Raw genomic sequence first — 15,414 nt, forward strand, 5'->3', positions numbered from 1 at the left:
GCTTCCGAAAGTGCAACGATTTTTGGAGAAAGACTGCTATACAAAGAAGAAATTTTCAGCAAACCTTGTGGAATAAGCAGAGAAAGAAGAAGAAGAAGAACAAGAGTGCTATACAAAGAAGAAATTTTTAGCAAACCTTGTGGAATAAGCAAAGAAAGAAGAAGAAGAAGAACCAGAGGATGTTAAAGCTCTTACTCCTTTCACTACCCAAGTCAATCTTGACAAGGGTGATAACTCATATATTTTCTAAGTTGTTTTTCGTGTGTGGTCAATAAGGGTTCTCTGCCCTGGGATGTCTCCCTTAAATGATTGTTAGTCTTATGTTTGAGGTTTTACCTTGTTAGATCCATGGGGATTTCCATGCATAGTCATTGTCCGATCTCCCAGTTGTACACCAAGAGCCATAACCAGAGTAAGTCACAGGTTAGGGTCATGAGTGTTAAAGACAAATTGATGTAATGGGGTGTACCAAGGGGTACAAGGTTTGTGTGAGGTTGTAAATTGGTTAGTGTGACCAGGTTAGGCAATAGAAGGTTCTATTAGGTGTAATTGAGAGATTCATGGGCTTGATTGAGAGATCAGTGGAGTGATTTGTCTGGAGGTGCTCTCCTTTGGGACACATGCATTGTATCAGTTGCCCTTAAAGGGCATCCTATTCATCTTTAGAAATTATTCATCTTTAGAAACTTACATTCTATTTCAGTTATTCTCTTCATTTGCTCATATACTAAATGTTCAATAAAAGAAAATGCTCACAATGAGGCCAAGACTGTGCTATAGAGAAAAAGTGCAAAAGGAAGGACATCGCCTAAAATCCCACTGAAAGCTAGAAATTTACATAAAAAAGGGCACAAATTTTATAAGAAAACTCTTTTCTCTCACAGAGAAAGAACCTTTTATTTACTGTCATGGATGCCAACAGTATAAATGGCCTATTTGTCATGTGATTGAAAAAGAATGTGGTACCTTTTGTATTGCAATTAGCCAGAATCAAAATTTCACCTGCTTCTTTTTGTACATTCCTCATCATTTTCAAGAAAGTTTTGCATAGTTTGGAAAATAAATGTCAAATTATTTATGAGTTCAGTCCTCAACAGTGAGTATACTTAAATTTCCTGCATCCTTCATTACAGTGAGAGTTTTGGCTGCTTGCAGCATTCACTCTTCATCCTCTCCTACAACTGAGTTGCCTCTCTACCCTGGTGAGTACTGGAATTCATCTGCAAAGCATGTTCTCTGCTCATTGACCTCAATTTTCGGCTTGACTCAGATCATGCAAAAGGAGACCTCTGTCAAGATTTGTAAAGACTCATCCAATATCCGCAACTTGTAATTTAGTGAGGCTGCTTATAATGAATTCAGCAGCCATCAATTAGTTGTGGTACATCTCAGACCCATGGGATACAAATACAGTTGCTTATAAGATGAATTTCATCATGATAACAAGATCCTGGAAGCAAGCCATAGGAATGCCAAATCCACAAGCTGTGGAGAGTTTAAACGGCATTTGCAGTTTTATGAATCTCCTTGGCGCCATCAAGAACTTTGCTTGGCCTAGCACTCGACTCAGGTATGGGAAGATATGGTTGTGGCACAGGTTTTGCAAATGGATCAGGAATCATTTTTAGGATGATCCCCATTGATATAAGTATGATACCAGTGACATGCTTCTCTGAGAAGGGCTTTGTGAAGAGGAGATACGAAAGCAGTAGAGTCAATGCCTTGCGTGCTGTGGTCACCTGTTCACAATTCAATCCAAACATATTACTTCACATCATACAAGATATCAAGAAATGTCAACCAAGCATTGTGGACTATGCGATGATTCTCTAAATGGCCCACTCTGATACGTGAGAAGCAATCTAGTACAAGCCCCAAGCAAAACGTTGAAACAGATCTTCATGATGGAACAACCATATCTTTGCACAATCTTCTAGAATTTTGGAGATGAAGACAGCTCTTATTGTAGAATGTATTGAACTACATGGAAGGGAAACTCTAAACAAGACAAAAAGAACCACAAAAATTAGAGAAAACTGTAAGGGCCTCAGACAATTTTCAAGAAGGTAAACTCATGAAGGGCAAAAGATACAGATTATATCTCAAGAGTTGCATAGTGAAAAGTACAACAAGAGGCTTGGAAAATTAGATGCAATATTTCAACTCCCAATCTATGTTCAGTGCAAGGAAAGTTAAATAAAAACTCCAACGTGATGTAAACTTCAATGATCAAACACAATAATTTACCATTGCAGTTGTAGCAGCGCCAAAAATTGCTATAAGACACAGCACTGATAATTGTCCTACAAAGGTTGCCATAGCCTCAGATACCAGCACCAGGTACACATACAAATTCTGCTACACCAAAGTACACTTCTCAGTTCCTATAAAATGGCTGGCAATCTGCCCTGGAATAACAGAGGTGACATACCCAACTAATTTACAAACTCTTATACGACTGTTGTAGGAGCAGATACAAAACATTGGCTGCAAAATATGCTGCATCAATTACCTTTGAGCATGCGACCCATGCCGTGAAGGCCTCCCCCGTCAAAATCATAGGGGGTATGAGAAAAGGCAAACCAACAAGTGTAGAGCAAAAGAGCATCTCCATCTGGCCAAAATAGCAGCAAAACATTAATTGAAATTCTAATATTCAGGTCTTGAATCTATTTAAAAAAGTGCATGTGAATGGAAGATGCCAGTTGTAAAAAATCATCACTGCTGCAGTATCATGTGTGTTATTTCTTGCAGGTCTTGTGTCAAAGACATGTCAGAGCCAAAAGGCCATGTAGTCAATAGCAAATCTTCCATGAAACTTTCTCAACATCTATGCAAGGCATCTACTGAAGCTTGTTGCCAGAAAGAACAATGGACAAACCACCTTCATTTGCAGCCACTGTGCAATGCGGGAAGATTCTATTACAAAAAAAGGTAGAGTAGGTTGAAATTTGAACCACATTAGGATGTTGGCAGTGCAGATGGTCATAAAAACCACACCCTGCAGTCGATGTCTTTTTTGTATTGCGATTGTGCTGCGGGAGCAAGCCAGGGGCAATCGATATTCTTACATGTATGCGATGAATTTATTGAAGCATGTTGTTTGAATTTACTCTTCCATGTATGCAAAGAATGTATTGATGCATGTTGTTTGAAGAGAATCAAACAATCTTCAGTTTCCGAGCATTGTGCATGCACAGATTAAAGAAGCACCTAAGAAAAATTCTACCTACGACTTTCGTATGACAGCAAGGAAGGTTTGAAGCTTTTTAAGGATCACAGAGGCTTACCACATGCTCTCCAATAAAATATGCTCCCCTGAATTCAGCACTTTCACAACACCTAAGACTAGAAAAAACTTCTGGACTAAATAGTCACCAAGAACATTTGCAATGTGAAGGGAAGAATCCATGCGATTGAGTATCTTCAGACAACTAACCACGTTTCTTGTGGGATAATGCTATATCATTCGAGGTACGGGCAGATGCATCTCAAGGACACAGGCATTCAAAGATAAAGTGGACGAGTATGTGAAAAAAACACATTAAAAACTGGAGAGCGCTGAGAAATGAAGAAACCTGTGGAGTGGCAGGATTCATTGAGAAAATTGCTTCTTGAAGATTTCCCAAAAAAGCGTCCAGTACAAGAGCTCCTGACACCATGATAACACCAAGTACGCTGAAATCAGGTGAAGCCCGGGCATCTGCAAGTGTGAAGACTATCAATCCTGCTACAAGCAGAATTGCTGAGACGTACTCGTACAATTTGTACGTCCGCCTTAGACCAGGGATAAATGCCCCCATGATCATCACTGGCAGAACCTGATAACAAGTGTAATAGCCTTTGTCGTCAAAGGGATAATTGCATCGTATTGAAAACAACACAAACGCACACCAAATACACCCCCACAGGTTATGATGCAGAGATCTGCATGTTGCTAACCTTTGTTGATTTGAACATAATTTGTGCAGGGTAGTTTAGGAACATCAATGACCCCTTTGTTAGGCCCTGAGACCCCATCAGCACTCCAGACAACTTGACGTACGTCCTCCATGGATTTACCATGTGCTTGGGTCTGAAGCCTTGCCAAATAATAAGTCCCAAATAAACGAAACTCTGCACAAATGTAAAGTACCAGCCGTAGCTGGATGGGCAGAGCCGCCTTGTGTGTCAATAAGATCGAAAATTTTCGTCCAATACACGATTATTTTACTATGCCAAAGACGTGTCCGACATGTTTATTATCGTCTACTAGTGCCTGACAAGGTTCAATATTAATCACCGCCCCATATGTTATGGTTCTTGCCTACGCTTTGTTAAGGTCCCTAACCTGAAATGAAGTCTGTTGTAGACATATTCCTGCATCCCAAATACAGTTCAGCAAAAAATAAGCGACCAAGTACTCCCAAAAGCAGGAATTGGCGTTCAAATAAAAGAGAGGCACATCAAGATCTTTCAATCTATGTATTTTTTCGTGCAGATTGTTTCCGACGATTAATGACTCAATGCGTAACATTTGTGGCTAGATCAGAAGGTTAAGCATTACTTCCGCAACTTTCCGTCAAATATCAAAAGTGGGCAATTATGGGCCTTGCAGACAGTCTCTACCTCGCAAATTCCATTCACCAAATATCCGAAGAAGAAGCCGCCTCCGCATATAAGAAGCTGCAGCCATCTGGGCTTCCCAGTGAGAGTGATTCCCAATAAGGTGATGATCGTATCATCATTCAAGCGCGGTGACATATTTTCTCCTGCTAGAAGTCGGTAAAATGGCTATGGGGGAGGGGTTCCGGAGCGAATGCGTCAAGGCTAAGACTGCGATACTCCTCGAGCCAGCCAATTTGGGAGCTGAGATGAAGCCGAAGTACAACAGAAGTGACAAGGCTAGCTGTGATGCAAGAGAAGCAGCAGCAGGAAGGGGTCAAGGTGGAAACAGAAAGCAGGGAGAGTAGTGACAACAATCTTACGCGAGAAGGGGCAATGCTGGAGGCATATCCGGAATTGCAGGAGGAAGACGAGGGCAGCTTTAAGACGAAAGGGACCCAAGGATTGGTGTGGCATGCAAGGAAGAATTACAAAACTCTTGGCGATGGCGTGCGTGATCGGACGACAGTAAAATTTCTTCGCTACTGCGATTCTTCTTCCCGTCTTCGACCTCCTCTGATCATGTTCCACCTTATCGCCTGCATAGCCTCGCCTTCCTCCCCATCGCTGCAAGCTGCGTTCCTGCTAGACATACGTCCCTTCTCCCTTCTCCCTCGCCCTCTCCCTCTCATCCCACGAAGCTCTGTTCCTGCCTACGTTCGCCATCGCGTCCTGCCATTTCGCTCTGTGCTCTCTACCAGCATTGCAGATCCTTTCTCCCACTCACACTGTACGTCTTTTTGGTACTTCTCTCTGTCTCTCTCTCTTTTCACGGTTGCTTTTGGCCCGATCTTTGCTTTCAACCTAGTCGATCCCTTCCTTGCCCGTTCGTTTCTTCCTTCCTTCTTCCGCTTACTTATGCCATGCCCAGTTCTTCGCCGGCCCACTTTCCATCATCTTTTGGATCAATGCCGCGCGCTTTTTGCTGATGATTCGGTTATGCTCGCGCGTGTCCTTTAAGTAAGCCGGCCGGTCCTTGCGTCCGAAGGCGAAATGCCAAAACGGAGCAATCGCCCCCACCAGTTTCACTGCTTGATTGTGGCTGTTGTAGCGATGCGGATTCAGCAATCGATCAATTGATTGTTTTGAGTTGCTGCCGGCTACGATTATGCCATGGATTAATGTAGTTCTCGAATCTCAATACGATTTGTGATGGCCATCAACGGCCGATTTCAGCTGACCAAGAACATCTCAACCGTCTCTTCCTATCATCCATCTTTCTTTGAGCTCGACCATTGGGAACCCCAAACCTTGGCTTCTTCATGAAGCATTGAAAAAGCATGGAATCACTCATTCTCATGGAATCACGCATCCCCAAAGCTCTCGATCATGCAAGCCCGAATCCCTTGACGCTCGCATATCCCAGAAGCTCGCATCTCCGAAGCTCGAGAATCCGTGAGTGATCCAGGATCTCTCCCTAAATTTGAAGGCTCCAAGGCCTTTCTAAGGGGGTTTTGCCTTCCCCCAAAAGGACTAGAGAGAATTGAACCTTCAAAACTCAGCCTTGAAATTTGAAGCCTCCAAAGGGCTTCAATGCCCTTTAGACATTGTAGGTAAGGCCTATGAAAAAATTCATGTGGCAAATGAAGGCCTGCAATTGAACAAGGTTTCAAATTTTTGCATCTAAATATATGTATTTACCCCTATTTCCTTACTTACTGTCAGATTTTGTCCTTCAATGTGAAGGTCAGGGCAGACCTTCAAATTTCAGGGCTGTTCAAAAGGACAGGAGAGAAACGAACCTTCACAAGGACAAGAGAGAAATGAACCTTCCAAATGCTGCTTTGCAAGCCCCTCTATAAAAATCTTGCTAATGCATGGGGATATGGTGAGAGCAACGTACATGAATAGATCTACTGTGCATGTGAATGAGCTCTTACCCACCCCGTCCCACGTGAATTACCCCTCACACATAAACATTTTGTTACCATCCCCACCCCATCTTGTATGCATGCCTCACACACATTCATATGTTGTGAGTATATGACCCCATAACACTCATCCCATCTCACATGGATTTCTTATTGTCAATGCTTGCATGTAGAGTCCCCCCCTTCCACCCCATAATATTGAGGACATGTATCTCACTGCCATTAACATTATTGCATATAAAGCTGATAACATTACATACAAACGAGAAGTACATGGAATATTCTTTTCTAAAAAGCAAGAAAACATCCAAAACAAGGCCTAAATTTAAGAGTCTTTTCATAGTAATTTTTAAAATTTACGTAATTCTCTTTAAAAAATAGTTGGGCAATTTTTTAACACAATGATATTATGAAAAGATAAACTTTTAGAGATTACTATACAATGAAAAAGTGTACGTGCACCCTCTCACTCTACAAGTGCATCCTCTTGTTTATCAACACAATTTCATCATCATCAAGGTCATTGCTAAGTTTCGATGATGATTTAGAAGTGGATGATGTATCCTCCTTGGCACTATCAACAAGAATATTCTCTTGAGTATGAGATGAATTTAACAATATGCCATCAAAATCTTGAGTATGAGATGAATTTAACAATATGCCATAAGTAGAAATTATTCAAATTAACATGGTTGTGTTCTACACTAAAAGAGCTTTAAATATGTCTTTACACCTTGAAATTTGGGTAACACATGAAAAGGTTACATTAATTTGAAAGGAGATGAGTTTTCAAATTTTAGTGTATTTTTTGTTTTACCCCCCCTCATCCAAAAGACCCCCCCCCTTGGGCCTCACATAGTATGAAAAATATGTACAAATCTTAAAATCTTGCATATTTTTCAATGTATGTACCTTATACTTTGAGGGTGGGGAGACATGAAAGTGGTTATGAGACTCATTAACCAAGAAGAAATTTGTACAACTAAGTATTGTAGCCAGCCGTGGTGGGTGGAGGCCCGGGGTTCCATCCATATTTATTGTAGGCCACCGTAGTGGAATCTTAGATACTACCCCAAACGGGTTGGTAGTCATGAAGAAAATGCCCGATGGTGGTAACTAGAATGTGAACATGCCACAGCGATGGCTGGTATTTAACTGCAAGCCCGATGGAGTCTTAGACACGATAGACGTGGCTGATGAGAGCCACCACTATGGGGTAGTAATTACCACAAAAGTAAATCATGAAGCCCAATCACCTCTAATCACTCATTACCATGCACTCTAATACTCTAATGAGCATGCAAGCCTGGTGATTGGTAATTTACTGCACTCTTAGTAATCATGCATGCAAGCCCAGTGGTGGTAACTACTAGCAAGTGAGTAATTGCCTTCAATGTTTATCTTCTATCCCTCTCGACTGTTTCTTTCTCCCTTGCACTCGGACTACAAACTTAAGCCTCCACTATTCCATTTTCTTCATTGTTTCATCTTCTATTTCTCTTGACCGTTTCTATCTCCCTTGCACTCTTCTTGCAACTTTTATCCCCTCTCATAATAGACCCTGCACAGTTTGGGAGCTCCTCACACAATCTTTCCTCCCCCTCTACAACATAGCCTCTCCTCTTCTGATCTTGAAATTGTCACATCTGGGAGCTCCTCACTCACTCTTCAAAAGCCCCCAATTCGGATTCTCTCAGCAACTTCAATAGGTTGGTACAGGAGGTAAATGTGAAGGAGGGACAAATAGTCTGTCAAGGTCAAAAGATTACCATCACTGAAAGCATGTTTGCAAATGCGCTAGGCATTCCTTGAGACAATTTGCCTCGGGGGGGTCACTCATCATATGTAACCCTATCACGTGAGTTCAACAGAAGGATTTTCTTTATTTCTAAAATTTACAGAAATAAATATACATAAGGGACTATTTAAAATAGTTTTGGAAAAAATTTACAGATTTGTATAGAAAAGGGGTACATTTTATTCATGAAATTTTTTATAGATAAGGGACTTTAAATATAGGCCTTGAATGCATGTGATATAGAGGGTTTATACATAGTGACCCCCCCGAGCAATTTGCTAGCACACTTCTTTAAGAGGCACTGGAAGAGATAGGATATTCTAGATGTATACCCCAATGCTTAGATTAGTGAAGATGGTGGAGTCAAGATTTCTAGCTTACCACAATAGACCTCCAAGATGTGCTAAAGAAGACAATGCATGTCTCTCTTGATATGAGAGGAACCGTTAAGTTTGGCAGGTTCAAGCAATAGGCAGTAGAGCAATTGAAAGTATGTGATATATCTTTCTCAAGGGCGATCTCCAAGAGCGTGATAACCAATCTAAAGAATTGCATGGATGGTAAATCCCAATTGTAATCTCAGTCCACTGAAGTTGCAATGCACCTAGTGACATCTACCCTCAAAGGGATTTTTGAGCAATACAACAAGAAGATGTCTTAGAAAGTGACTTTTCTACAATGATGCAGCAAAGACAGTGAAACTTGAGAAAATTCTTAGGGAGGGTGCAGAAGCCAAGGTAGAGGATGCAGAAGAGAGGGCCTTTTAGGCACGTGAGCAAGCTAAGGTTGCTACAAAAATGGTCGACATGGAAAGGCATAGAAGAGAAGAAGCAAAGAAGCACATCAAGGAGCTCCGAGATAGGCTTGAAGAAGTTAGAAGTGATGGGGACATCACAGACAAGGAGCTAGCAATGATGCGTAGTATGTGCAAAGTATGGATTCCATAATCTATGTGTATGTTTGAATAACACACTTTAGAGCATATTTTTTTATGGTTGTGCTTAAGATGATGAATGAAAAACAGGATTTGTGGCGACTTCGACCATCCACAACATATCCGATGGCCATGATACTTTGCACGCACCTCAAAATATGTGGTATTAAAACACATGAAAAGTATACTTTCCATTGGGTGTGTGCGCATTCTAATAACACACCTTAGAGCATGTTTTTTAAAAGTTGTGCATAACATGGTGAAAAACGAGGTTTATGGCAACTTTGACCATCCAAAGCATATTCGATGGGAATGATACTTGGATTTTGCCTCAATAAAGGTGAGATTTATGTGCATGCAAATTAAATTTTGGATCGAGTATTCTTGCATTAGAATAACACACCTCAGATACTATGTGTTAATGGGTGTGCATAACATGGTGAAAAATGTGATTTATGGCAACTTTGACCATCCAAAGCATATTCAATGGGCACGATACTTGGCATGCATTTCACAATAGGTGGGATTGATGTGTATACAAATTATAATTTTGATCGCATATGTGTGTGTGTGTGTTCAAATAACACACCTTAGATACTATTTTTTGATTGGTATGCATAACACGGTGCAAAACAGGGTTCGTGGTGGCAACTTTGACCATCCAAAGCATATCTGATGGGTATGATACTAGGCATGTTCCTAAAAATAAGTGTAATTTAAGTTCATGCAAATATCCCATCGGGTATGTGCACGATTGAATAACACACCTTAGAGCACTTTTTTGGATGGTTGTGCATAAGACTTGGTGAAAAACCGGGTTTATGGAGACTTCGACCATCCAAAGCATATCTATTAGGCACGATAATTTTCATGTGCCTTGAAATAGGTGGTATTGATGATCATGAAAAGTATCATTCCCATTAGGCCTGTACACCTATGAATAACACACCTCAGAGCGTGTTTTTTGATGGTGGTACATAACAGTTGGTGAAAACCAAGGTTTATGGCGATCTCGACCATCTAAAGCATATATGATGGGCACCAAACTTTGCACCTGTCTCAACATAGGTGGAATTCATTCACGTGAAGATTATCATTTCTATTGGGTATGTGCACATTTACATAACACACCTCGGATAACAGTTGGTGAAAAGCGGGGTTTGTGGTGACTTAGATTAACCACTGCATATCTGACGGGCATCATCCTTTGCACATACCTAAAAATAGATGGAATTGATGTGCATTCAAATAATCATTCCCATTTTGTATATTCACATTCGAATAACACACCTCAGAGCATGTTTTTTGACTGTTGAGCATAAAACTGGGATTTGTGGTGACTTTGACCATCCAAAGCATATCCAATGGGCATGATACTTTTCACACATCTCAAAATATTTTGGATTCATGTGCTTGAAAATAATTCTTTCCATAGGGTATTAGGGTGTTGAAATAACATAGCTCGGACCATGTTTTTTGAGGGGTATGCATAACACATGGTAAGAAATGTGATATATGGTGACTTTGACCATCCAAAGAATATCTGATGGACACGATACTTTGCACATACCTCAACATATATGGTATTGAAACACATGCAAAGTATCATGCCCATTGGGTATGTACGTGTTTGAATAACACACCTCAGAGCGTGTTTTTTGATGGTTGTGCATAACACTTAATGAAAAGTGGGGTTTATGGCGACTTCAACCATCCAAAGAATATTTGATGGGAATGATCCTTGGCACTCACCTCAAAATATGTGGGATTTATGTGCCTCTAATTTTATTTCCCATCGGGTATGTGCATGTGCAAATAAAACACCTCAGAGTGTGTTTTTTGATGGGTATGCATAACGATTGGTGGGTTTATAGAGACCATATCTGATGGACATGATACTTTGCATGAACCTCAAAATCTATGGTATTCATGAAAGTGCAAATTATAGTGTCGATCAGGTATGTGCATGTTCGAATAACACACCTCAGAGCGTGTTTTTTGACGGATGTGCATAAGACTTGGTAAAAAAATGACATGACCGCTTGTCAAATACTAGATTGAGGTATGTGGCATCCGACATGTTATTCAGCATACTGTGCTGGCAGTTGACATACCTCGATCGAGGTATCGTCGCATGTCCATACCTCGATCGTGGTATGCTCGACCGATGGGTATGTGGCATGGCAAATACCATGATCGAGGTATGTCACATGTGATATACCACGATCGATGTATGTGGCATCATACGTGGTATGATGGACCGATGAGGTAAGTGGCATGTCAAATACCACGATCGAGGTATGTCGCATGTCATATACCACGATCCAGGTATGTGGCATTGCAAGTGGTATGCTAGATCGATGAGGTATGTGGCATGTCAAATACCACGATCGAGGTACATGGCATCGGCATACCTCGATCGTGGTATTGAAACCCTAAATTTTTGTATATAAAGAGAGGGACCCCCTCATTCTTCAAACCTCAATCAAGCTCCTCCTCATCGAAATCGACGGAATTGCTGGAGCGACGGAGAAGGACAGAGTGATGGAGATGGACGGGGACTGGGAGATTCCAGGTAAGGTTTTTTAAGTGTAGCTTTTTTTTTGTGAAAATTTATTTAAGTTTTAGTTTATAGGAATATCTAATTTAATTATAAAAGATTTGAAAATTTAAAATGCATTTAAAAGTTTTTTTAAATTATTTTTTTAATTACTTAAGTTTTTATTTAAATGTCAAAACGTATATATTTTGTTTGTTAAAATCATCTTTAAAAAAAAAGAGAGATTAAAGTAGTTTTTATGTTATTTTTTAAATTAGTGAAGTTTTTAATTAAATATAAAAACATTTAAATTTTGTTTTTAGAAATCATCTATAAAAAAAAAAGAAAACAAGAGTTTAAAGTAGTTTTTATCTTATTTTTACAGCTAGTGAAATTTTAAATTAAATGTCAAAATGTATATATTTTGTATTTTGAAATCATCTTTAAAAAAAAAAGAGGGATTAAAGTAGTTTTTATGTTATTTTTTAAATTAGTGAATTTTTTATTTAAATATAAAAACGTTTCAATTTTATTTTTAAAAATAAACATTAAAAAAAAAGAAAACAAGAGTTGAAAGTAGTTTTTATATTATTTTTCAAATTAGTGAAGTTTTTATTTAAAATGTGAAAATGTATATATTTTGTTTTTAAAAATAATCTATTAAAAAAAAGAGATTAACGTAGTTTTTATGTTATTTTTCAAATTAGTGAATTTTTTTTAAAAATAAAAAAACGTTTAAATTTTATTTTTAAAAAATAATCTTTAAAAAAAAAGAAAATAAGAGTTTAAAGTAGCTTTTATATTATTTAAGTTAGTGAAGTTTTTATTTAAATGTCAAAACGTATATATTTTGTTTTTTAAAATCATCTATTAAAAAAAGAGAGATTAAAGTAGTTTTTATTAGTGAAGTTTTTAATTAAATATAAAAACGTTTAAATTTTGTTTTTAGAAATCATCTATAAAAAAAAGAAAATAAGAGTTTAAAGTAGCTTTTGTATTATTTTTCAAGTTAATGAAGTTTTTATTTAAATGTCAAAACGTATATATTTTGTTTGTTAAAATCATCTATTTCGTTTATTTTAAAAAAGAGATTAAAGTAGTTTTATATTATTTTTCAAATTAGGGAAGTGTAGCATCTTTAACACAAAGTTTGAAATTTATTTGAAAATGAAATAAGACCAAGGATGTACATCTAAATCCCTTTTTCAATAACATCGTTAAATAACTATTGTGTGTGCATCTTCCATTGAAGAGTGGAGCAACTTAAAGCATGTAGGGAGTGCATGTGTTGCATTTGCAACATAGCACTATTGTAGGCATAGCCACACATTTGGCCCATCTACCGTTAGGTGGATAGGATGATCCCAACGACACCCTACCTCATTTCCAATCAGATGGTGCGAGAGGTTGATGCAAGGAGAGGGTAGATCATGTGGCTAGCAATCCCTTTAGGTGGCACGTGAAACTATAGAAATAGGGAACTAGGGAAGGTTGTAGATCTATGTATGGATATAGTTACATAGACAAATACAAAGACTTATGTGATTCCATGAAACCTTGTCATGAGCTTTTGCAAAAATTCAATCAAAATTGGCTAGCTAAAAGTTTTCATTATGCAAATAGATTATCAAGTCCCATTGAATAGAATATTAATTTTCATTACCCAAATAGAATATTAATTTCCATGTGTTTTTTTGTGCATGCGCCAGCCAACGTGCAGGTTTTGGCACCACTGTTCATATGCAGATAGCGATTTTGAGAGCTGAGATGAGGGCACTACAGGATGCTGGGGCACCCCCTCACTTGGTCGCAAGTCTCGATTTAGTCATTGATCCACCCCAGTGTGGCCTTGTACCCCGCTCCTCCTATAGATGTGCCGACTAGGACACCCATAGATGCACCAGTCATAGCCAAGCTTCCTACTGCCACTTGCATCCTTTGCCACGAGGATTTTGACACCGTAGGGGGTGGTTTGGTGGACTAGGGTGCAGCCACATCGCACATCTCCATTGCATGAACCACCACATGGTCGCACGATCAGTGTGCCCTGTCTACTTTGCTGACATTGATGTGGCCACATACAGAGGACTAGGCATGGATGATCTGTATCCTGGTCATCTTCAGGCCATTGATCCATTTGCCCACATGGTCTTGACAAAGCACTGCAGGGAGGAGGCACAGAGAGCTTTGTTGCAGTAGGAGGGTGCTGATACTTCAGTGGTTGTAGCATGGTGCTGATACTTCAGTGGTTGTAGCATGTGTTTCGCGTTGCTTCTCATATGGTGATTTCATGCCAGGTGACGAGGCACGAGCAGAGGAGGCATGTCGTATTGAGTGAGAGGAAGAGCTTCATATATCATTGCAGCAGTGGGTGGAGCAGCAGCTTGGGCGGGGCCGACAGCATCTTCTACATGTAGAGACGATTACTTGAGCTGGATTTGAGGTATGAGTATTCATAGATGCACGACTTTGGGAGTTGAGGCGCACATACATAGAGGAGGCGAGGGAGGCAGAGATGGCAATGGTGGCTCATGCAGCATGCCCTACTCTTCCTCAGGATGAGGCTAGCCCATCTAATCCAGCTTTGCCCGAGGGCACACAGTGGACGGTTGGGCAGCGGGTCATATAGGAGCCACATCAGAGGACGACTAGAGGATCATATGTGGAGTTATCAGATTCTGATTTAGGATGATTGTTCAAGCTTCACACAAATCTTGTTTAGGGATGCACTTCTACACGATGATGATGATGATGTACACATTCATTTTGGTACTTTCATGATGTTGTTCTTACTTTTATGATGTATGAGCATTTTGGTAATTTCATGATGTTGTTCTTACTTTGTTTATCTCAGTTTATAGTTTGTTCAAATCTAACATAAACATTTAAAATTAGGAGTATCATTTTGAATTTGAGATATCTCAATTCACACATCTAATACATAAGGTATTTTAAAAATAATGCTGTGTGAAGTAATTGTAAACATTAAGCATTGAAAAGGTGTTCAAGTATAAGGTCTCTCTCTCTCTCTCTCTCTCTCTCTCTCTCGATATCTCTCTCTCTCTCTCTCTCTCTCTCGATATCTCTCTTGTGCTATGAACTTAATCATTTTGAATATCATATTGAATTTCGTATATATCAATGCTTGCAATTATTACACTAATATTGTCACTAATTTTTGTAAATTGTAGATTAAGAAAAAAATGTCAATGTTTAGCATGGAATGGTGCTCAATGGTAGTAACATGTGTCAAACATTAATACATGATTATGTACTATTGGTCCAAAATCATATAATACATATATAAATTTTCATAGGTAGTCACTAGTAGTGGGTGCATACAAAAATGTACACATTATACCTTCTACTTGGCACATATCAAATCACTTTGAGACCAAATCTTGCATGGATGTAGGTCTAGGGTAGCCTAAGAGCTGTGCAAAGTTTCATCCCCAACAGATAAGTCCACATGCAGATTTGGTTAGTACGTGTGCCATTTTTCATACGTAGTCACTAGTAGGGATTGTAAAAATGTACGCATTATACCTTCCACGTGGCACATACCAAATGAGTAGGAGACCAAATCTTGCATGGATGTAGGTCTAGGGTAGCCTAAGAGTTGTGCAAA

The 15,414-nt window shown here is 39.3% G+C and overlaps 1 protein-coding gene and 1 pseudogene across 1 annotated transcript; one reads left to right on the plus strand and one right to left on the minus strand.

Moving 5' to 3' along the window:
- Window positions 1-989: 989 nt before the first annotated feature.
- Window positions 990-4,758, minus strand: LOC147887841 (UDP-galactose/UDP-glucose transporter 4-like). The gene is made up of 7 exons (XM_087393456.1): window positions 4,609-4,758; window positions 4,331-4,359; window positions 3,943-4,144; window positions 3,579-3,821; window positions 2,513-2,614; window positions 2,248-2,355; window positions 990-1,739 (listed from the first exon to the last, which is right to left on the minus strand). The coding sequence occupies exons 1-7, from the start codon at window positions 4,741-4,743 to the stop codon at window positions 1,497-1,499; spliced, it is 1,062 nt and encodes a 353-aa protein (XP_087249582.1). The 5' UTR covers window positions 4,744-4,758; the 3' UTR covers window positions 990-1,496.
- Window positions 4,759-4,893: 135 nt separating this feature from the next.
- LOC147887842 (uncharacterized) overlaps window positions 4,894-15,414 on the plus strand; it is a 63,422-nt pseudogene continuing 52,901 nt past the window's right edge.

Source organism: Dipteris shenzhenensis, chromosome 22, assembly GCF_047967505.1.
Source record: "Dipteris shenzhenensis isolate YYH24624 ecotype China chromosome 22, Dip_SZ_1.0, whole genome shotgun sequence".
Lineage (NCBI taxonomy): Eukaryota > Viridiplantae > Streptophyta > Polypodiopsida > Gleicheniales > Dipteridaceae > Dipteris > Dipteris shenzhenensis.